The 24,041-nt window shown below is 35.7% G+C and overlaps 1 protein-coding gene across 16 annotated transcripts in view; it reads right to left on the bottom strand.

Moving 5' to 3' along the window:
* The window catches only part of CEP70 (centrosomal protein 70), a 109,216-nt gene that overhangs the window by 14,905 nt on the left and 70,270 nt on the right, over positions 1 to 24,041 (bottom strand). For 14 of the 16 annotated variants that reach the window (XR_005218025.1, XM_037844074.1, XM_037844081.1 and 11 more), the window contains 5 exons: positions 15,302 to 15,389; positions 15,123 to 15,211; positions 13,897 to 13,971; positions 10,391 to 10,496; positions 7,591 to 7,761 (listed from right to left, as the gene is read on the bottom strand). Coding sequence is in view for 15 of the 16 variants with exons in the window: in XM_037844074.1 (XP_037700002.1) it covers positions 7,591 to 7,761; positions 10,391 to 10,496; positions 13,897 to 13,971; positions 15,123 to 15,211; positions 15,302 to 15,389 (529 nt within the window). In the remaining variant the exon portion in view is untranslated. The remainder of the gene's footprint in view (positions 1 to 7,590; positions 7,762 to 10,390; positions 10,497 to 13,896; positions 13,972 to 15,122; positions 15,212 to 15,301; positions 15,390 to 24,041) is intronic. The other 2 variants (XM_037844092.1, XM_037844099.1) reach the window with 2 other exon arrangements.

Raw genomic sequence — 24,041 nt, 5'->3', positions numbered from 1 at the left:
AAAAACGAAGTGGGAGGACTTACACTCCCTGACTTTGAAGCTTATTATAAAGCCACAGTTGCCAAAACAGCATGGTACTGGCACAAAGATAGACATATAGATCAATGGAATCGAATTGAGAATTCAGAAATAGACCCTCAGATCTATGGCCGACTGATCTTTGATAAGGCCCCCAAAGTCACCGAACTGAGCCATAACGGTCTTTTCAACAAATGGGGCTGGGAGAGTTCGATATCCATATCCAAAAGAATGAAAGAGGACCCCTACCTCACCCCCTACACAAAAAATTAACTCAAAATGGACCAAAGATCTCAATATAAAAGAAAGTACCATAAAACTCCTAGAAGATAATGTAGGAAAACATCTTCAAGACCTTGTATTAGGAGGCCACTTCCTAGACTTTACACCCAAAGCACAAGCAACAAAAGGGAAAATAGATAAATGGGAACTCCTCAAGCTTAGAAGTTTCTGCACCTCAAAGGAATTTCTCAAAAAGGTAAAGAGGCAGCCAACTCAATGGGAAAAAATTTTTGGAAACCATGTATCTGACAAAAGACTGATATCTTGCATATACAAAGAAATCCTACAACTCAATGACAATAGTACAGACAGCCCAATTATAAAATGGGCAAAAGATATGAAAAGACAGTTCTCTGAAGAGGAAATACAAATGGCCAAGAAACACATGAAAAAATGTTCAGCTTCACTAGCTATTAGAGACATGCAAATTAAGACCACAATGAGATACCATCTAACACCGGTTAGAATGGCTGCCATTAAACAAACAGGAAACTACAAATGCTGGAGGGGATGTGGAGAAATTGGAACTCTTATTCATTGTTGGTGGGACTGTATAATGGTTCAGCCACTCTGGAAGTCAGTCTGGCAGTTCCTTAGAAAACTAGATATAGAGCTACCATTCGATCCAGCGATTGCACTTCTCGGTATATACCCGGAAGATCGGAAAGCAGTGACACGAACAGATATCTGCACGCCAATGTTCATAGCAGCATTATTCACAATTGCCAAGAGATGGAAACAACCCAAATGTCCTTCAACAGATGAGTGGATAAATAAAATGTGGTATATACACACGATGGAATACTACGCGGCAGTAAGAAGGAACGATCTGGTGAAACATATGACAACATGGATGAACCTTGAAGACATAATGCTGAGCGAAATAAGCCAGGCACAAAAAGAGAAATATTATATGCTACCACTAATGTGAACTTTGAAAAATGTAAAACAAATGGTTTATAATGTAGAATGTAGGGGAACTAGCAGTAGAGAGCAATTAAGGAAGGGGGAACAATAATCCAAGAAGAACAGATAAGCTTTTTAACGTTCTGGGGATGCCCAGAAATGACTATGGTCTGTTAATTTCTGATGGATGTAGTAGGAACAAGTTCACTGAAATGTTGCTATATTATGTAACTTTCTTGGGGTAAAGTAGGAACATGTTGGAAGTTAAGCAGTTATCTTAGGTTAGTTGTCTTTTTCTTACTCCCTTGTTATGGTCTCTTTGAAATGTTCTTTTATTGTATGTTTGTTTTCTTTTTAACTTTTTTTTTCATACAGTTGATTTAAAAAAGAAGGGAAAGTTAAAAAAAAAAAAAAAAAAAAAGACAAACAAGGAAAAAAAAAAAAAAGATGTAGTGCCCCCTTGAGGAGCCTGTGGAGAATGCAGGGGTATTGGCCTACCCCACCTCCATGGTTGCTAACATGACCACAGACATAGGGGACTGGTGGTTTGATGAGTTGAGCCCTCTACCATAAGTTTTACCCTTGGGAAGACGGTTGCTGCAAAGGAGAGGCTAGGCCTCCCTATATTTGTGCCTAAGAGTCTCCTCCTGAATGCCTCTTTGTTGCTCAGATGTGGCCCTCTCTCTCTGGCTAAGCCAACTTGAAAGGTGAAATCACTGCCCTCCCCCCTACGTGGGACCAGACACCCAGGGGAGTGAATCTCCCTGGCAACGTGGAATATGACTCCTGGAGAGGAATGTAGACCCGGCATCGTGGGATGGAGAACATCTTCTTGACCAAAAGGGGGATGTGAAAGGAAATGAAATAAGCTTCAGTGGCAGAGAGATTCCAAAACGAGCCGAGAGATCACTCTGGTGGGCACTCTTACGCACACTTTAGACAACCTTTTTTAGGTTCTAAAGAATTGGGGTAGCTGGTGGTGGATACCTGAAACTATTAAACTACAACCCAGAACCCATGAATCTCCAAGACAGTTGTATAAAAATATAGCTTATGAGGGGTGACAATGGGATTGGGAAAAGTCATAAGGACCAAACTCCACTTTGTCTAGTTTATGGATGGATGTGTAGAAAAGTAGGGGAAGGAAACAAACAGACAAAGGTACCCAGTGTTCTTTTTTACTTCAATTGCTCTTTTTCACTCTAATTATTATTCTTGTTATTTTTGTGTGTGTGCTAATGAAGGTGTCAGGGATTGATTTAGGTGATGAATGTACAACTATGTAATGGTACTGTAAACAATCGAAAGTACAATTTGTTTTGTATGACTGCGTGGTATGTGAATATATCTCAATAAAATGATGATTAAAAAAATAAAAAAAAAATAAAAAAGAAGGGAAAGTTAAAAAAAAAACAAAAAACAAGGAAAAAAAAAAGATGTAGTGCCCCCTTGAGGAGCCTGTGGAGAATGCAGGGGTATTCGCCTACCCCACCTCCATGGTTGCTAACATGACCACAGACATAGGGGACTGGTGGTTTGATGGGTTGAGCCCTCTACCCTAAGTTTTACCCTTGGGAAGACAGTTGCTGCAGAGGAGAGGCTAGGCCTCCCTATATTTGTGTCTAAGAGTCTCCTCCTGAATGCCTCTTTGTTGCTCAGATGTGGCCCTCTCTCTCTGGCTAAGCCAATTTGAAAGGTGAAATCACTGCCCTCCCCCCTACGTGGGATCAGATACCCAAGGGAGTGAATCTCCCTGGAAACGTGGAATATGACTCCCGGGGAGGAATGTAGACCCGGCATCGTGGGACAGAGAACATCTTCTTGACCAAAAGGGGGATGTGAAAGGAAATGAAATAAGCTTCAGTGGCAGAGAGATTCCAAAAGGAGCCGAGAGGTCACTCTGGTGGGCATTCTTACACACACTTTAGACAACCCTTTTTAGGTTCTAAAGAATTGGGGTAGCTGGTGGTGGATACCTGAAAATATCAAACTACAACCCAGAACCCATGAATCTCGAAGACAGTTGTATAAAAATGTAGCTTATGGGATTGGGAAAGCCATAAGGACCACACTCCACTTTGTCTAGTTTATGGATAGATGTGTAGAAAAATAGGGGAAGGAAACAAACAGACAAAGGTACCCAGTGTTCTTTTTTACTTCAATTGCTCTTTTTCACTCTAATTATTATTCTTGTTATTTTCGTGTGTGTGCTAATGAAGGTGTCAGGGATTGATTTAGGTGATGAATGTACAACTATGTAATGGTACTGTAAACAATCGAAAGTACGATTTGCTTTGTATGACTGCGTGGTATGTGAATATATCTCAATAAAATGATGATTAAAAAAAAAAATCTAAGAAGGAAACATATAAAAAAAAAATGAAATGAAAGATAAGGTATTACATCTGAAAGGGTATAATGGCCAGGAAAATCTGTAGTGTGGGCATACCAATAGGAGGGAGATGAAGATAGAGCAGGGGAGAGCCTGGAAATGCAAAAGTGGATCCACTACAGATTTTCAAGCAGGCAATTGGCCTGCAAAATGTCGTTTGGTAGGGCTTTGGAGGAGATAAAGCCTACAATAATGACAACATCAAACAGGTAGTACTTGAAATAGATATGTAAGGAACTGTGGGAAGATGGTGGAGCAGGAAGATCCAGGAATCAGTCCCTCCACGAGAACTATTAAACAGGCAAGAACTGTCTGCATCATCTATTTCAAAACTCCAGAGTCCAGTGGGACACTGCAGAACATCCAGGGAACCAAAGGAGGAAGGGATAGAACATCTAAACAGAATATCAATAAATAAATACAATACATGAATGATACTTAAAACCAACTAGACCTAACAGCCATATATAGAACACTTTACCCTACAACACCAGAATACACATTCTTCTTGAGTGCACATGGATCATTCTCCAGGATACACAATATCTTAGGTTACAAAACAAATCTTGATAAATTGAAAAATGTTGAAATCATAAAATCTCTCTCTCTGACCACAGTGGAATGAAGCTAGAAACCAATCACAGAAGGAGAAATGGAAAATTCACAAGCATGGAAATTAAACAATGTACCCTTTAAACAACTAATGGGTTAAAGAGGAAATCACAAGGGGCAATCAGAAACTATATTGAGGTGAATGAAAATGAAACTACAACATACGATAACGGGATGCAGCAAAGGCAGTGCTGAGAAGGAAATTTATAGCTCTAAAATGCTTACATTTAAAAGAAGAAAGATTTCAAATTAGAGACCTAACATCAAAACTAGAAGAATTAGAAAAAGAGCAAACTGAATCCAAAGCAAGCAGAAGGAAGGAAACAACAAAGATTAGAGCAGATATAAATGAATTAGAGTATTAAGTAAAACACAATACAAAGAATCAATAAAACCAAAAGTTGGTTGTTTGAAAAGATCAATAAAATTGACAACCTTTAGTTAGACTGACAAAGAAAAAAGGGACAGGACACAGCTAAAATCAGAAATGAAAGGGGGGACATTACTACCAACCCCACAGATATAAAACAGACTATAAGACGATACTATGAACATCTGTACACCAAAAATTATACAACCTAGATGAAATGGAAAAATTTCTAAAAACACACAAACTACTAAATTTCATCAAAAAGACAGAAAAGATCTCAAACCAATAATTAGAGTTTGAATCAGCTATCAAAAACCTCCAAACGAGGAAAAGCCCATGACCAGATGGCTTCACAAGGAAATTTTGCCAAACATTCCATGAAGAATACAAAAGAAGAGGCAAATTTCCCCAATTCCTTCAACAAAGCGAATAAGATAAAGATACTACAAGAAAAGAAAATTGGAGACCAATAATTCTTATGAATATAAATGCGAAAAAACCCTCAAAAAAGTACTAGTAAACTGAATTCAATAGCGCATCAAAAGAATCATACATCAAGATCAAGTGGGACTTATTCCAGTATGCAAGGGTGGTTCAACATAAGAAAATCAATTAACATAATGCACCATATTAACAGAATGAAGGAAAAACAAACCTCATGATCATCTCAATTGATGCTGAAAAGGCATTTGACAAAATCCAGCACTCTCCCTTGACAAAAACACTTAGAATGCTAGGAATAGAAGGAAATTTCCTCAACATGATAAAGGACATATATGAAAAACCCCAACATCATACTTAACTGTGAAAGACTTAACGTTTTCCTCTAAGATCTGGAATGAGACAAAAATGCCCAGTGTCAGCACTGTTATTCAACATTGTACTGGATGTTTTAGCCAGAGCAATAAGGTAAGAGGAAGAAATAAAAGGCTTCAATATTGGACAGGAAGAAATAAAACTTTCCATATTTGCAGATGATATGATTCTATACACAGAAAATCCCAAAAGTCCATAACAAAACTAATAAATGAATTCAGAAAAGTGGCAGAGTATAAGATCAACACCCCAAAATCAGTGGTATTTCTATACAAAAGCAATGAAGAAATCAAGAAAAGAATTACATTCATAATAGCTACCAAAAGAATCAAATATCTAGATATAAATCTAACCAAGGATGTAAACAACTTGTACACAGAAAACTATAAAACACTGCTAAAAGAAATCAAAGAAAATGTAAACAGAAGGATATTCCATATTCATAGATTGGAAGACTAAGTATTGTTAAGATGTCAATACTATCCAAAGCAATTTACAGATTCAACACAATTCCAATCAAAATTCCATCAACCTTCTTTGCAGAAATGGAAAAGCCAATCATGAGTAAGGGTAAGGGGCCCTGAATAGTCAAAGCCATTTTGAAAAAGAAGAAGAGAGTTGGAACACTCACACTTCCTGATCTTAAAACATATTACAAAGCCACAGTAATCAAAACAGCATGGTACTGGCGTAAGGACAGACATACAGACCAATGGAATAAACTGGGAGCTGAGAAATCAACCCTCACTATTATGGCCAACTGATTTTTGACAAGAAGGAAAGAGACCACTCAACTGGGAAAGAACAGTCTCTTCAACAAATGGTGCTGGGAAACTGGATATCCATTTGCAAAAGAATAAAGGTGGCCCCCTACCTTTTACCTTATACAAAAATCAATCAAAATAGATAAAAAATTTAAAAATAAGAGGCAGAATTCCTAGAAGAAAATGTAGGGAAGCATCTTTAGGACCTTGTTAAGCAAAGATTTCAGAGTTTACACTCAAAGCATAAGCAGTAAAAGAAAAAAGTAGATAAAAGGAACCTCATCAAAATTAAAAACTTTTGGGCTTCAAAGGACTTTATCATGAAAGTAAAATGACAACCTACACAATGGGAACAAGTACTTGGAAACCACATATCCAATAAGGGTTTAATATCTAGAATAGATAAAAAATTCTTCAACTCAAAACAATAAGACAAACAACCCAATTTAAAAATGGGCAAAAGTCTTGGGTAAACATTACTCCAAAGAAGATATACAAATGGCCTAAAAGCACATGAAAAGATGCTCAACCATTAGGGAAATGTAAATGAAAAACCACAATGAGATACCATTTTACACTCACTAGAATGGCTAATACTAAAAAAAAAAACAAAACAAAACAGAAAATAAGTTTTAGAGAGGATGTAGAAAAATAGGAACATGCATTCATTGTTGGTGGGAATGTAAAACAGTGTATCTACTGCAGAAGACAGTTTGGCAGTTCCTTACAAAGTACAGAATTACCATGTAACCTTGCGTCCTGCTTCTGGGTATATACTTGGAAGAAATGAAAGCAGGGAGTTGAACTGATATTTCCACAGTAATATCCATAGCAGCACTGTTCACAATTGCCAAAAGACGGAAGCAACCCAAGTGTCCAGCAACGAAAGAATGCTTAAACAAAATGTTGTATATACACACAATGGAATATTATAACTGTAAAAAGGAATGAAACTCTGATAAATGCAGCAACATGGATGAACCCTGAAGACATCATCGTGTTAAGTGAAATAAGCCAGACACAAAAGGACAAATATTGTATGATCTCATTAATATGAAACAGACTAAGCAAACTCAAAGAGTCAGAATCTGGAATACAGGCTATTGGGACGAGGTGGGAGTAGCAAATAGAGAGTAAATGCTTAAATGTACAGAGTTTTTTGGGGGATTATGGGAAAGTTTTGATAATGGATGGTGGTGATGGTAGCACAACATTTTTGAATGCAATTAACAGCACTGAATTATGTATCTGAATGTGGTTAAAAAGGGGAAAAATAAATTGATATGTAAGTAACAGGATTTAAATTTTAGGTAAGCTAAGCTTTTTCAGCTTTATAATTAAAACAAAACCAAAAATAAGCCTAGTCCTATTAATATTGCTGTAGACACCAAAAGATTTTCAAAACATATAAAGAATGTTCAACTCCTTACCTTCAGAGATGTCAGTTGATCTGCCCACATTTCTATTATAGGAACAAGATGTTCAAATCCACAATCCTGAACAAGATCTTTATTAAATTGTTGGATTCCTCCCTTGCTTTGTTTGTAAATTATTACTGGAGCTCTTGGATTGTGAATAATTGAATTAATGCTACATAGTACCTTTAAAACAGACAGTGCTTTTAGTCAAAATGCTTGCTCCAGTCCTATAAAGTGATACGTTAAGGGAGTACTTTGTATGTCAATGTAACATTTTCAGAATTAATCTTGGTATTAAGAATATCTTTAATGAGATTGACAGTTGTAATTCTTGGTAGTACAATACTGTCATCAGCATTGTTAATCATGTAAGTTCTTATAAGGAGGAACACAGACTTCACCAAAAAAACTAAAATGAATTTGACTTGAAATTAGTTGTGAATGACTTATTATAATGCACATAGGGAAGGGCAATTACCCAGATATCCTGATCTATAGTCTCACCATGTCCCTATTTCTATCCCCTCATATTTAAGCTAAAGAAGATGTTAAAAGGGAGTTTTTCTGTAGTTTCACAGATCAGTTGAAGTTCACAGTGAGGATAATGAATACTAAAGCCCCATACATTCTTAAGAGAAGTTCTGGATACATGATGCAGGTCTTGCTAAGAGGTGATCAAATGGATCCAGTGACCAGTCTACATAAGAAAAGGTTACAGATTCATTAGAGAGGATTCACCAAGAAGAGTTTCTACAAAGGAATGTATAGAATTAGTGAATAGAAAATGCTGTCGTTGCTTCCCTTTTCTCCCCCAAAGAAAGCTACAACTAACAGGTCTACTGAGAATTTGACTTTTGAAGCAGGTTTTGTTTTTCCCTTTTTTTAAGTTTTGGGAAGTGTATTTCAATATTTCACTTTTATTATAGTCACTATTTTAATGGAAAATATTAATTCTCCTACTCAATTATTATTGGCAGCACAGCATGTTCCTCCTTATGACTTAACTACCCTCTGACATACGGCAGCAAAAGATATATTAACTAGGAAACAGTAAAACTACTTAAACAATCCCCAGAGAGATGGAAATTGAGGAAAGAAAACACACAATAAAGGTCTTATTTTATTAGAGAGAGGTTGCAGATACTGATTAAAGGTAATCACAAGCAGAACAGAAAGAATTACGATGATGAATCTGCTAACTATAAGGGGAGAAAAAAAGAACAAAGAATCTCCAAAAAAAAAAAGAAGGCAAATAGAAAGGAAAGGAGAGGAACAAGACACCAAGAAAACAACAAGTAAGATGTCAGGAATAAAACCAGATATATGAGTGATCTCAATGTTCATCAATGGTTTAATTCCCCTGTTAAAGGACAAAAACTCTCAGATTGATTCTAAGGAACAAAATGAAATAAAAGAAATCCAGTTATATACTGAGTACAAGAGAGAGGTCTAAAACAAAACAGTTTTCAGAAAGTTTCCTAGACATAAAATCAACACAGAAATTTATATTGCACCATCAGTAATCAATTAGAAAGCATAATGGAAAAAAGTCTCATTTACAATAGTAACAAAAGTTATAAAATACTCAGGAATAAACCTTATAGAAATATGCAAAAGCTAAATTTGAAAATCCATAAAACTATTTTGAAAGCTATAAAAAAGACCCAAATAAAATTAGAGACATTTCTGAAAGGCATGATTCAAAATGTTAAAGGTATCAATTCTCCAAAAATTAACCCATAAAGCCAATCCAATTTCAGTTTATCTCAAGGGATTTATTTTTATATTTGACCCACCATTTATCCATTAGAGTAAATGTGCTAAAAATTTAGCCAAGAAAAATTTGAAAAAGAACAATGACAGGATACTTACTAACAAAGGTATCAAAACATTACTACAAAACTATAGAAATTAAAGAACTACAGAAATAGTACAGAAATGGAAGAGTCTGGAGAGTCTAGAAACAAACCTATGTATATAAGGGAATATGATATATGATAATGGTATTGTTTCAATAATGTAGAGAAAAAATGGTATATTAGAGACTCCAATACCTACAGAGGCCAGGTAAGGTAGCATAAATGAGTAGAGCAAAGCTAGGTGATGAACTGAAAAGCACATGCTCCATATTTGACAGAAGGCACAATTATGCTCTGATAATTATTATCTGATAATCACCATGCAGGATTTTGCTGCCAGACTCTCTGGTTTTTTAAGAGAAGCTAGAAATAATGACTTTAAAAAATGATCTCAATTTTTAAAAGATTGGTAATTAATTCAAAGTTTAAAAAACCCTGTGTTAGCCCAACAAAACACAAGTGAAGGCTGAGTTAGGCAGCAAACTAGCAAGCTTAACCTCTTTTCTACTCAATAAACCCTATATAAAACCAGCAAGGTTAAGGTTAGAAATCTACACTACACCATTTGGAAAATTAAATTTCAGCAAGAAATAGAAAAAAAACAAAAAACAAAAAACAAGAACCTTAAGAAAATATACTACTTATAATAATAATAACAATAACAAAAAGGAAAATGACTTAAAGGAGGAAAAATAGGGAAAAGGATTATACAGTTTTAAAAAAATCTTACCAGCTTTTTAGTATTGTCAAGTAGGCAAAAGTCTCTTTAAAGGGGTAAGAAAAAGTCTAAGTCAAGCTACCTACAAATGTTTTTAGCCAAGTAGATATGTCATGGCAAGACAAGACAGGATAAGCACAAACAAAAACAGGCTACACCAACTGATAATTTATTACACGGTGATTAAAACCAAGGTTCACTACAAACACCAGTCTCTTTGCCAGCTGTTCAATACCTGAAAGTATCTCTGGTCAATTAGGGCCTGTGGCTGAATATCTTTGCTGGGCTCATCTTTTTTCTCTGTGTCCTCAGCCTTTTTTGGGCTGATAAACTCCTGTAATCTAAAGGTGAAAAAAAAATCAGATAATACAAGAAGCTTTTCCTAGTCACTGGATTAAGATGACAAATGCTCCAAGTACCCCTCCCTCAACATCCTTATAATATCATTTTATATACACCAGTCAATCTTCATTATTTGTGAATTCTTATCTGTGAATTTGCCTACTTGCTAAAATTTATCTGTAACCCCTAAATCAATGCTTGTGGCACTTTTGCATCATTAGCTACAAATGCAGAGTGGTTAAAAAAAAAAAAGAAGTCACCTGACATGCACATTCCTAGGTGAGGACGAATAAGATGACACTGACTCCTTGTTTCAGCTCTGATACTATAAAAGTGTCCTTTTTCGTGGTTTAATGAGTGTCACATTTTTCACTTTTCTGTGCTTTTTGTTGGTGATTTCACTGTTTAAAATGGCCCCCAAGTAGACTGCTGAAGTATTGTCTAGTGTTTCTAAGCATAAGAAGGCTGTGATGTGCCTTACAAAGAAAATACATGTTAGATAAGCTTTGTTCAGGCGTGAGTTTTGCTGCTGTTGGCCATGAGTTCCATGTTGATGAACCATTACCAACATCTTAATGAACTCCAATTACCTGCCTCCCAATGCAATTTATTATTAAACTTGTTTAAATTTACATCCAGAGACTTTGTATAAATGTTGCTCTAAAATGTTATGAAGGCAATGATACTGTTTCAAGATGGGGTTAAATAAGGGCAACAAAGAACTTTCTAGGAAATCAATGAAAGCAAATTTAAGGAGGAAGCAAAAGATATAAGGTGTCTTTAAGCAGAAACACACATAAAACAAGGTCATGTATTTATCAGTTGAGGAAATGTGACCAGGAGCTCAAAGGAACTTAACCCTGTATTTATTTCCCCATGTGTAATGGTTCAGTATTTGCTAATTCAGTGTTCTCCTGACACTTAACAGAACTGTTAACTACAGTGAATAACAACAATCAACTACACATACACTTACGTGTACATACAAAACTTTAAAACTAAAAATTTAGGCCATATATCAATATACCACAAATTAGAAGGAATCCTGGAAAATAGAAGGGATCAGATTGAAGAAGAAAATTGATTCCATGGCTCATTAATGAGCTTCAACCTACTGTTCATAAAATAGAATAGTAATAGTCTATCATGTCACTTGCCTGCTGTAAAACAATCAATCGCTTCCCAATATCTTACTAAAATGTAATCTCCCTGGGCTCTCTCTGAGATGTATGTAAATCTTTTTAAAAGCTCAAAAAGCCTCTTGGCAGTTTTGCATCCCACCAATGTTTTTCTTAGGAGCCTTGGAGCCACCTATTTGAAATGCAAACATTAAGGAAAATGGTGCCCAGTCTCCTAGTCTTCTGGTTTAGCCTAGGTGCCTGACTCCAAGTTTAACTTTCTACTTGTTGTAAAGATATTAGAAGTTTTATTTTTTCTTTGGATAAAGACAATTACATGTATGTAACAGATTGTATCTACCTGGCTATATAAATGGGTGAGATTTCAGTTGCCCTTTAGTGGATTGCCTATAATGTAGTCTGGTTTAATGCTTATTCAATATTAAAACTGTTTCATTCTTTTCGCATTTGTAGATAGGATTCACTGGGCTAAGCAGGTGATTTTATTTTTAATTATTTCTCCAACAGTAGTACTTTGAAAAAACAGTCTACTACTACAAAAAAAATAAAAAGTTTTAGTTTGAAAAAAATTTTCAGTGACTGTTTTTTGTTTGGTTTTAATTATTAGGGTGATGGTTTAGTGTGCGAGCTTTGGAGTCAGAATGTTTGGCATAGGAACTGATTTCTATCGATGTTCTTCCAAGGGCCTACCCACGTGATGTAGGCAAATTATCTAACATTCCCAAATCGTTTTCCATGTCTAGATACTGCAAAAATTCCAAACTAAAAAAAAAAAAAAAACTAACAAATATATGTTTGTTTAAAGTTCCAAATTTAAACTTCTAAAACATAAATCATTTCTTCAAAATTCAGCAGAAAAATATAGCAGGAATTGATTCTGAATCAAAATTTTAAAGGTCAACAGTGATAAATCACTCTAAAGACCAGAGCCCAAATGGACGAAAAATATACATATATTTCTACGTGTGGATGTGCAAATGTGTATGTATGTGTGTGTATCTTCACTAATACACTTGCTTTAATAAGTTTCCTTAATAAGTTTCTTAAACTTCTTTAATAAGTTTCCTTCTTCTCTGACTTTATCTCCCCACATCTTCCTTTTCTAGTTGTTTCTCTCACAATCTTTTCCATCACTAAGTCCTATTAATTATATCTCCAATATCCCCCAATTCCAATCACTTCTCACCACCTCTACTACAGCCTTTCCTTAACACATCACCATCTTCACCTCTTGTCCAAACTCATACAATAGCTAATTGACCACTATTTTACCTTTAATAATTAAACTTATTGAAACTGTCTTATTTATTTTTTAGTGTCCTTTTAACTTCATGTAACGTTCATGAGAGCAGGGACCTTTTCTATTCAGTTTACAACTGCAACTCCAGAGCCCAGAATGCTAAGCAGAGAGTAGGAGTGGAGTAAATATTAATTGAATAAATTAATGCATTCTTTCCAAACCCTCCTACGTCTCTTTTCTTTTTTGCTCCATTGTCCTTCGTACTACCCTGGTTCTCAATTTAACTCAATACATAATTCCTGGATGCACATCATACTTGCCTTTCACTGTGGCATATGTTGCCAGAGGAAGAAGGAAACACAGCTACACTGAAAATGGAATCAACATATGCTAATACTATGACAATGCATTTAATTATATTAACTCATACAGTTTTCAAAATATTTCATTCCATTGTTTCCCAAACTACTTCCTCAAGTCCCATTTCCTTGAATCAGAGTACACATAAACTTCAGGAAACACCATCACTATTTGAAGGCCAACTTTTCAAAACTTCTCTCATCACCTGCTCTTAAAAGCCAGGAAGGATACAAGCAGTAGAAATAAATGGCTCACTCCACTCATCTTGGTACTTCCAGTTTTAAAAGGTGATGAGGCTATGTATTATTCAGGTCATCACCAACAATAACAAAAATTTGAGGCTTATCACCTCTAATTTCAAAGATTCTCTTGCAATTTTTCCATGAATTCCAAAGATAATTTTCTAGCTAAATTCTTTGCCCTTTATTCCATCAGGTTTCTTGTTCTCATTTAAGATGAATACATAACCTTATCCAGCAAAAGTGGAAATTGGTTTTAAACTGTGAGGCCAAAAATACCTCTTTTAAATGTTGTTTCCATCATCAGCCTGATAGTACAAACCAAGGCCTTTATGAGTTAGCATGAGGTAAACTGATAGCCAATAAAAATAAATAATAAAAAGCCCTAGTAAAAGCTGTAACTTTGGTAAAATATAATTACTTGATGTTTTTCTTAAGGGTTTTCTCCAGTTTCTTCACCTGTTGTTTATAAAGTCTTAATTCATGCTGTGTGGGCCTGTAGAAAATAAATCATGTAGAATGCATTCAAATTACTGAAAAAAACTATAAAGATATTTAATAATAAACAATTGCACATAATTTGTCACTTGTCAAAAATAATCTTATTAAAACCCTAAAATATTTTATGAATACTAGTGAACATGATTACTGGCCACTTGAATTTCTTCTATGCATTCCCTGTTCAAAACCTTTACTCATTTTTTGGTATTAACGGCTTATTTTTATAGGGAAATATTTAAAATATACAGATAAGAATAGAAAAAGTTATAACAAATACTGGTACATCTACCATCCAGCTTTATCAAATTTGAGTATTAACAGAATTGATCCAAATCTTTTTTTTTTTTTTAACTAAAGCACTGTAAGTGTAAATAAAACTCCATGTGTCCCTCAATGTCCTTCTTCTCTCTCCCATATCACAGGTAACCACTATCCTGATTTCAGTGTTCACTATTTCTGCTCATGTTTTAAAATTTTTACTTGCCATGAGAGAAAAAAAAATGTTTACTACATATTTATATAACCATAAATTTATATTTTCTTGTGTGGCAGGTTTTCAAATTATATAAATGGCTTATACTGTAGGTACCAGAATCAGTACCCTTGCCACTGAAGAGCAAGCTTTTATGAGAACAGGGAATTTGTTTTGATCACTGCTTTATCCCAGAGTTTATAACAGTGAATAGGTATTCAACAATAATTTACTGAATGAAAAAAAAATTCTTGACAATGTTCATTCCTTATTACTCACAATCAACATGGAGAGTCATCCTTTTGTGGCTATGTTATTTGTAAACATACTTTTGCTGCATTCCATTATAAACTCTTAATTTTTCTTCTCTTTTCATACCATAGGGATAAGATTAAACAAGACATTCTAAAGTAATTTGAGAATGGAAAACCTGTTGGCATAAGACTAAATCAACTTGGAATTCCGATTCACTTCTATCTTCCTCAGCGTGGACTCCTATTTCTTCACTTTCCCTGTCTACCTATGCATTTTTGTACCTTCTACCATATGCTGTGAGAAAACAGCTGACTGAAGTAAGTTTAAGATCCCCAAGATTACATTACGAGTAAAGAGACCAGAATAATCCATTTAATATTCCAAATTATAGTATGTGTTTACTTTTAAGTTTCTCTGACCTGGTTTCCAAATCTTTTTGGAGGTTCAGTTTTTCACTTAAAAGTTTATCAATCTTGGATTTTGATTCCTCAAGTTGATTCTGTAACGACTGCAACACATTTCATAGAAAAATAATTAACTTTCCTAGGAGTTATTTTACTTTATAAAAAAGTATTTATTAGTCATGCAGTCCCCATACTATGAGAAGGCCTTTATAACTTGGTGAGGCATCCAGACTTCTATAGTCGTTTTCTTCCTCTGACTGACTTTCATCTTCTTTATATTGCCTATGAAAATAAATATGCAGTGTACTTCTCATGAAAATATATCTTCAAAAGAAATTAGCTAACAAAAATTAAACCTATCCAAAAAGAATTTAATAACCTAAACATGAATTAAAATTTAATCCAAATTTTCTACTTATTCTCATAGAACATATCACTACCTGATATTATGATAAATATTTGTTTACTTTCTATCTCCTTAACTAGAATATAAGCTCCATGAGGACAGAATTTCATCTGTCTTGTTCACCACTGTTTCCTACTGCCTAGAAGAGTACGGGGGCATAAGAGGGAGTAAAGAAACACTTGTTGAATGAATAAACAAAACATACAGAATATCCATATTCTTTTTTAAAATGCATTCCCCACATACTGTTTTTTCCTTCTGGGTACTTTTAGGTTGCCAAACTCCATATAAAAAAAATGCAGAGTATGGTGGACAGGGTAACAGGCTTAATAGTCTCGGTTAAAGTCTTGATGCAACTATTAAACCACCTGTGTTCTTTGAGGTCAATCCCTCAGAATTTTTTTCTTATCTGTAAAATAGGGATATTATCTGTCACATCTATCTCAGAAGATTTATGGGAGAAGCAAATAAAAGATAGTAAATCTCTCTGAAAACTGTGAAGTTGTAGCAAATTAATATTGTTATTTTTAACAATCCTGATGCACTAACACGGTGCTGTCCAATATGGTGACTATTAGCCACATGTGGCTACTGAGCCTTTAAATGTGGTGAATATGAATGAAAAACTAAACTCCTAATTTTAATTAACTAAATTTTAAATTTAAAAATTGAAGCACTAATAGAAAAATAAAATATTTTTCTGTTAAATACATTTTATCATTTGGAAGGATTACATTTCAATTTAACTGCTGCATCACAGAAGCTATTATTGTTGTAGCCTAGTGCGTACTGAGTTTGTACATGGTTTCCAGTATTAATGTAAATACATCACAAATGTAGTCAGTGTCAATGGATTCAACTTCAAATCCTTTATCCTATGTACTGTATAACACTGTAATGTGTTTAAATTGTATGCACACATCAGGAGTTACAGTGATGCTTATATAAATAATTAATAATTAAGTTAAAATGTTATTTTAATGTTCAGAATTAAATTATTTTTTCTAGTTTAAAAAATAATGAACAGATATTTTAAATGAAGGCATAGTACTAGTGCTGAATCAAGAGGAGATGCAGAAGATAATACTACAACCAGAATAATAATTTTAAAAAGAGAGACTTAAAGAAGGTGTGTCAAAATTTCTTGAGGAATGTGATTGTAATTTGCTGTAGCAGAACAAAACGAAAAAGCTATTGTTCACAAATGTGGTAGTTTGGAGCTGTTATGTACCCCAGAAAAGGCCATGTTCTTTTAATCCATTCCTCTGGGTAAAGACCTATTGTGGGTGGGACCTTCTGAATAGGTTATTTCAATTGAGATGTGACCCTACCCATTCAAGGTGGGTCTTAATCCTCTTGCTGGAGTCCTTTATAAGAGGATAAAACACATACAGAAGCTAAGAGATGAAATTAAGAGTAGTTCACAGAAAAAGCCCCAGAGAAGCTGAGAGGAGGCCACTGAAACCAGAAACTGGAAGCAATGAACCCTGGGAGAGAAGGACCAGGAGACGTTGCCCTGTGCCTTGCTTTCTGACAGAGGAGCCTAACCAGTCTTCAGAGAAGGTATCGTCCTGTTGATGCCTTAACGGGGACATTTTCACTGCATGAGAACTGGGAATTCGTAAGCTAATAAATTCCCAGTGTTAAAAAGCCAGTCCATTTCTAGCATATTGCATTTCAACAGCTTTACCAAACCAAAACAGCAAATGACAAAAGAAAAAAATTGATAAATTACGCTTCATCAAAACTGAAAACGCTTGTGCTTCAAAGGACATCATCAAGAAAGTGAAAAGACAACCCACAGAATGGGAGATAATATTTGCAAATAATTTATCTGATATGGAAACTATATTCAGAATATATAAACTTTTACAACTCAACAATAAAAAGATAAATAACTCAATTTAAAAACGAGCCAAGGATTTGAATAGATATATCTCCAAAGATGATATCCCAATGGCCAATAAGCACACAAAAGGAAGCCCAAGTCTTTAGGAAAATGCAAATGAAAACCACACTGAGATAACACCTGTCATATTCACTAGGATGGCTAAAATAAAAAAGATCGACAATAATAAGTGTTGGTGATGATGTGGAGAAATCGGTGCATTTACACATTGCTGGCAGAGTCATCATATGACCGAGCAATTCTACTCCTAGGTATATACCCAAGAGAAATGAAAATATATTCTATGCAAAAACCTGTACAAAAATCTTCACAGCACATTGTTCGTAATAGTCAAAAAGTGGAAACAACACAAATGTGCAGGCAACTGACAAATGGATGAATGAATGCGGTATATTTATACAACGAAATATTATTCAGCCATAAAAAGGAATGAAGTATTGAATACATGCTACAGAATGGCTGAACCTTGAAAACATTATGCCAAATGAAAGAAGCAGTCATGAAAGACGACATATTGTATGATTCCATTTATAGGAAATTTCCAGAACAGGGAAATCTATAGAGACAGAAGGTAGATTAATGGTTCCCTGGGAGGTAGGGTTTCTCACCGGAGCAATGAAAACGGTCTAAAATTGATTGTGGTGATGGTGGCACAACTCTGTGAATATACTAAAAACAACTGAATTGTACCTTTTAAACTGGTGAGTTTTATGGTATGTGATGTGTATGTGTATGTGTATATATATATATATATATATAATAAAGATATTTTTAAACAGCTGTTTGTTGTATAAAAATATTTTTAAATAATAAAATAGACAATGTTAAGAGACATTTTCAGCAAATATATAGCCAATTTGATGAGAAGTTTCCTTTCAAAATAAAAAAAGAATCAATGAAATTAATCAACAAATTCAGAATCAACCATCCAACAAAACTTTTAAAATAATTTTTACACAGAATTTGAGCTTGTAACTTTGGCCAACTATAAAACAGTTTGGGTTCTTGCATAAAAAAGGAAACCTCTTTAGATGGACAGATGATAAAATAAATTATTTCAGGTGTGGAAACTGTTAGAAAATCAAGAGGAAAAGACTAAAACATATTTTACAAAAAGTGGAAGATCTTCCATTAAGCCCACAATTACCTGTAGCTTACAAGACCTTTCCAATAACATCAAAGATCAAGTGATTCAAAATTTGAAAAGTGGCAAATATTTTATCTTTAGATAAGCTGTGTGCTATAAGACACTGCCACAGCCCAGCTAAAATTTGGGTATATTTTGAGTCAAAGGACTTCCAAATTTACAAAGAAATGTTATCAACTTTCAGCCCCCCAAAATGAAACTTAATGTAGATAATTTTGAATCTTTTACATCTGTGCCGGTTTGAATGAATTGTGTCCCCCAAATGCCACTATCTTTGTGGTCTTGTGGGACAGACGTTTTGGTGCTGGTTAGATTTGCTTGGAATGTGCCCCACCCAGCTGTGGGTGGTGACTTTGGTGGGATACTCCCATGGAGGCGTGACCCCACCCATTCAGGGTGGGCCTTGATCAGTGGAGCCATATAAAACATGCTGACTCAAAGAGACTGAACGGAGTGCAGCTGTGAGTGACGTTTTGAAGATGAGCAAGCTTGCTAGAGAGGAGCGTCCTGGGAGAAAGCCATTTTGAAACCAGAACTTTGGAGCAGACGCCAGCCACGTGCCTTCCCAGCTAAAAGAGGTTTTCCGGACGCCATCGGCCATCCTCCAGTGAAGGTACCCGATTACTGATGTGTTACCTTGGACACTTCATGGCCTTAAGACTGTAACTGTGTAGCCAAATAAACCCCCTTTTTATAAAAGCCAATCCATCTCTGGTGTTTTGCATTCTGCAGCATTAGCAAACTAAGACAACATCCATCAAAACAGAATTTCGGCTAGATATGAAAAAACCAGTTTCTATCAAAATAGATGATACCCCAGCTATACTAAGTAGAAAATCCATATTTATTAGAATCTTAAAACAAAAGACTCAAGTTTCCCTTATTGCTTTATTCTACTGTGTAATACATTTGTGCTGAGTTTTCTGAAGCAGAATCTATCAAAAGTGTCACAGATACAATTGTTAAAATCATTTAGTACAACATGCAATTAGTATGCCAGTTTGTGGAACTGTTGAAAGAAATAAAAGACAATGAATTTAATGGCTTGCATCCCATTTTGATTGGAGAGTGCTACACTAACATATCCATCAGGCTTTTTAAAATATATGCTAGTCTTGAACAAATGAGCCAAGTAAGAAAAGATGGTAAGGAGGAGGATGACTAAGTATGAGGTAGTAAGATAGGTGTTTTACATAAACTGTTTCACATTTATAACAGGTGAGGAAAGTGATGCTTACAGAGGTTATAAAACTTGTTCAGAGTCATTCAAACAGCAAGTAGCAGTGGTGGAATTCAAACCCAATCTGTATGGCTCCAAAGCTTATGCACGCATAGCATTCCTTATATATGCTCTAAATTACCTGCCTTGAGCTAAAATGTAGCTCTCAAGAGAAGCCTAATATATGAATATAGTAGGTGAGGAAAATTTTAAATGTTTACAGACATTAAGGGAAATGGATTTCAGAAAAGAACCCTCATTTTCCTTTCCTATAGTCCTTTAGTATAGATAAATTTTCCTGAAGTAAAAATATACTTCAAGGCATACCCCAAGCTCTCATTGGACATGGGATCCCCACAGCCAAATTCCTCCCCATCCTTTCTCCAGTAGCCTTCAGAAGCCTCAGGAGGGGCTTCTACGTTGAGGATGGTGCCTTTTCTTCAGAGATGGAGAAAAGGAGCAAAACTAGAGAAATTCTGTCTCATTTTCTGGTCTTCCCTAATACAACCATGATTATGCTCAGGAGATCAGAGGTGAACCTCAAAGCCATCTTTTTCCATTTCTCAATACCATTCTTTGAATTTGTACCTAAAGAAGCATGGAATTAGGGAACATCATTTACTAACTATTTTCCCTGGGGTAACTTTTCACATGTCACTCTCTGGCATCTTAGAAGAAACATTACTTTCCTTGGCTCGTTAATCCTATCTACCAAACCAGGGAAATACTGTAACTGAGAAGTTGGGATTTAAGGAGATTGTGATTACTGAATCATTATGTAGAAGTTCCTTTTTTTTTTTAAAATTCAATTTTATTGAGATTATTCACATAGCACACAGTCATCCAAAGTGTACAATTGTTCATGTGTTCATCACCACAATTAACATTTTTTCAGTTTTAGAACATTTTCATTGCTCCAGAAAACAAATAAAAAGAAAAAAGAAAACTCAAATCCTCCCATACCCCTACTGCCCCCCCTCCATTATTGACTCATAGTATTGGTATAATACATTTGCTACTGTTGATGAAAGAATGTTAAACTATCACTAACTGTAGTATACAGTTTTCAATAGGTACATTTTTCCCTATATACCCCTCTATTATTAACTTCTAGTTATAGTGTCATATAGTTGTTCTAGTTCATGAAAGAAATTTCTAATATTTGCACAGTTAATCATGGACATTGTCCACCACAAGATTCACCGTCTTATACATTTCTATGTTTTAACCTCCAACTTTCCTTCTGGTGACATATGTGACTCTAAGCTTCCCCTTTCCACCACATTCACACACCATTCAGCACTGTTGGTTATTCTCACATAACGTGCTACTGTCACCTCTGTCCATTTCCAAATGCTTAAGTTCAACCTAGTTAAATATTCTGCTCATATTTAACAACCGCTCCCCATTCTTTAGCCTCACTCTACATCCTGGTACCCTATATTTTATGAGTTTACATATTATAATTAGTTGCTATCAGTGAGCTCATACAATATTTGTCCTTTTGTGTCTGACTTATTTCACTCAATATAATGTCCTCAAGGTTCATTCATCAACCAGTTTTTTTTAAGATGGTTTTGTTCATGCACCATACATTCCATCCTAAGCAAGCAATTGATGGTTTCCTGTATAATCACATAATTATGCATTCACCACCACCACCACTATCTATATAAGGACATTTCCATTTCTTCCACAAAGAAAGAGGAAGAATCAAAAAATTGATTACACTTCTGGTGTCTCACATGCCCTAACCTTCCTCTTTCAACCAAACTCACCGTCATCTTTATTCAGTGTACCCACATTATTGTGCTACCATCACCCAAAATTGAGCTCCAAACATCTCACTCCTATCTTTTCCTATCTGTCTGTAGTGCTCCTGTTAGTGTTTCTTGTAGAGCAGGTATCTTGTTCACAAACTCTGTCATTGTTGGTTTGTCAGAGAATATTTTAAGCTCTCCCTCATATTTGAAGGACAGTTTTGCCAGATACAGGATTCTTGGTTGGTGGTTTTTCTCTTTCAGTATCTTAAATATATCACACCATTTCCTTCTTGTCTCCGTGGTTTCTGCTAAGAAATCCACATAGTCTTATCAAGCTTCCTTTGTATGTGATGGATTGCTTTTCTCTTGCTCCTTTCGGGATTCTCTCTGTCTTTGACGTTTGATAATCTGATTATTAAGTGTCTTGGCGTAGACCTATTCAGATCTATTCTGTTAGGGGTATGCTGTTCTTCTTGGATCTGTAATTTGATGTCTTTCATAAGAGATGGGAAATTTTCATTGATCATTTCCTTTTTTTTATTACTTCTGCCCTTTTTCCCTTCTCTTCTCCTTTTGGGACACCTATGACATGTACATTCAAGTGATTCATGTTGTCATTCAATTCCCTGAGATGCTGCCATATTTTCCCATTCTTTTACCCATCTGTTCTTTTAAGTGTAGGATTTCAGGTGTCTTGTTCTCCAATTCCTGAATGTTTTCTTCTGTCTCTTGAAGTATCTTAAATATACATCTAATGTTGTATGTCTCCATTGTGTTTTTCATTTCTTGTGTCATGCCTTTCACTTCCATAGGTTCTGCCAGTGTTTTTTCAAACTTTCAAATTCTTCCTTATATTCCCCCAATGTTTTCTTTATATCCTTCATCTATTTTGCCATATCTTCCCTCAATTTGTTGATTTGATTTTTGGAATGTTTTAGATTTGTTTAATAGTTAGTTGTTTCAATTCCTGTATCTCAGTTTGTACCGGTTTGTATATATTATGTCCCAGAAAAAGCCATGACCTTTGATGTCATCTTATGTGGGCATACATATCAGTGTTAATTAGATTGTAATCCTATGAGTGTTTCTGTGGAGATGCGCCCCACCCAACTGTGGGTGATGACTCTGATTGGATAACTTCCATGGAGGTGTTACCCTACCCATTCAGGGTGGGTCTAAATTAAATCACTGGAACCATATAAATGAGCTGACAAATAGAAGGAACTCAGTGCAGCTGTGAGTGACATTTTGAAGTGAGCTGACAGTGACATTTTGAAGAGGAGCTACAGCCAAGAGGGACACTTTGAAGAAGGCACAGAGGATGAGAGAGTAGCTGCAGATGAGAGACAGTTTGAAGATAGCCATTGAAAGCAGACTTTTGCTTCGGAGAAGCTAAGAGAGGACAAATGCCCCAAGAGCAACTTAGAGTGACATTTTTGAGGAGCTGAAGCCTAGAGAGGAACGTACTGGGAGAAAGCCATTTTGAAACCAGAACTTGGAGCAGACGCCAACCACATGTCTTCCCAGCTAACAGAGGTTTTCTGGACACTATTGGCCATCCTCCAGTGAAGGTACCTTATTGTTGATGCTTACATTGGACACTTTATGGCTTTAAGACTATAACTGTGTAACTAAATAAACCCCCTTTATGAAAGCCAATCCATTGTTGGTGTTTTGCATTCCAGCAGCATTAGCAAAGTAGAACACAGCTGAAGTGGAAGTTTGTTCCTTTGGGCCATATCTTCATTTTTCCTAATGTGAATTGTAGTTTTCTTTTGTCTAAGCATCTGGTTTCCTTGATTACCCCAATCAGATTTTCCCAGAATGAGCTCAGGTCTCAGAAGGTGGCTATATTCAGTAACAAGGTTCCCTGAGGATGTGTCTTAGAAGATTGACAGACTTTCCTGTTAGGCCTCTAGCTGCTGTGCTTTTCCTAACCTGCCCAGCAGTGGCGCCTACCAGCCTGTCACTCCCGACTGTTGTAAAGAGGTGTGGCCCCTTTAATTCTCAGCTTAAAGTACTTCTGGTTTGATTGATTTCTCCCAGGCCCTGGGGCGTGAGTTCTGAAAGGAGGACCAGCACTTGAGCTGGGCCCCACTTCCCTCTTCTTAGGGAAGATACACCCCCTAGGGAGTTATCTTTTGCACATGAATTACTCCTTAGTCTCTCTGACTCTGCTAACTGCACCCCTTTCTGGGTCAGAGTACTGAGAGCTGAAAATGCCTGAGGCTTTCTCCACTGAGCCACTTAGACTGAGAGAAAAATAAAGGGGAAAGAAAGCCTCTTTTCAGAACCAGTCCCTGGTCCCTCAATTGCAGCTGTCAACCTGATAGTGCCCAATCTCCTGTGGTTTTTCTTGGGACACATGCTTTTTCAAGTATTCTAAGCACGGTCATATCCAAAAGCCTCTGCATATTTTTTTCCTGTCAGTCCCACCTCCTCTCCACTGGGAGTGACCTCAGGGTACTTTGCTGCTCATTAGGGGTTTGT

Source organism: Choloepus didactylus, chromosome 1, assembly GCF_015220235.1.
Source record: "Choloepus didactylus isolate mChoDid1 chromosome 1, mChoDid1.pri, whole genome shotgun sequence".
NCBI lineage: Eukaryota > Metazoa > Chordata > Mammalia > Pilosa > Megalonychidae > Choloepus > Choloepus didactylus.
Note: the sequence above shows the minus strand (reverse complement) of the source record. Positions and strands in the feature narration are given on the sequence as shown.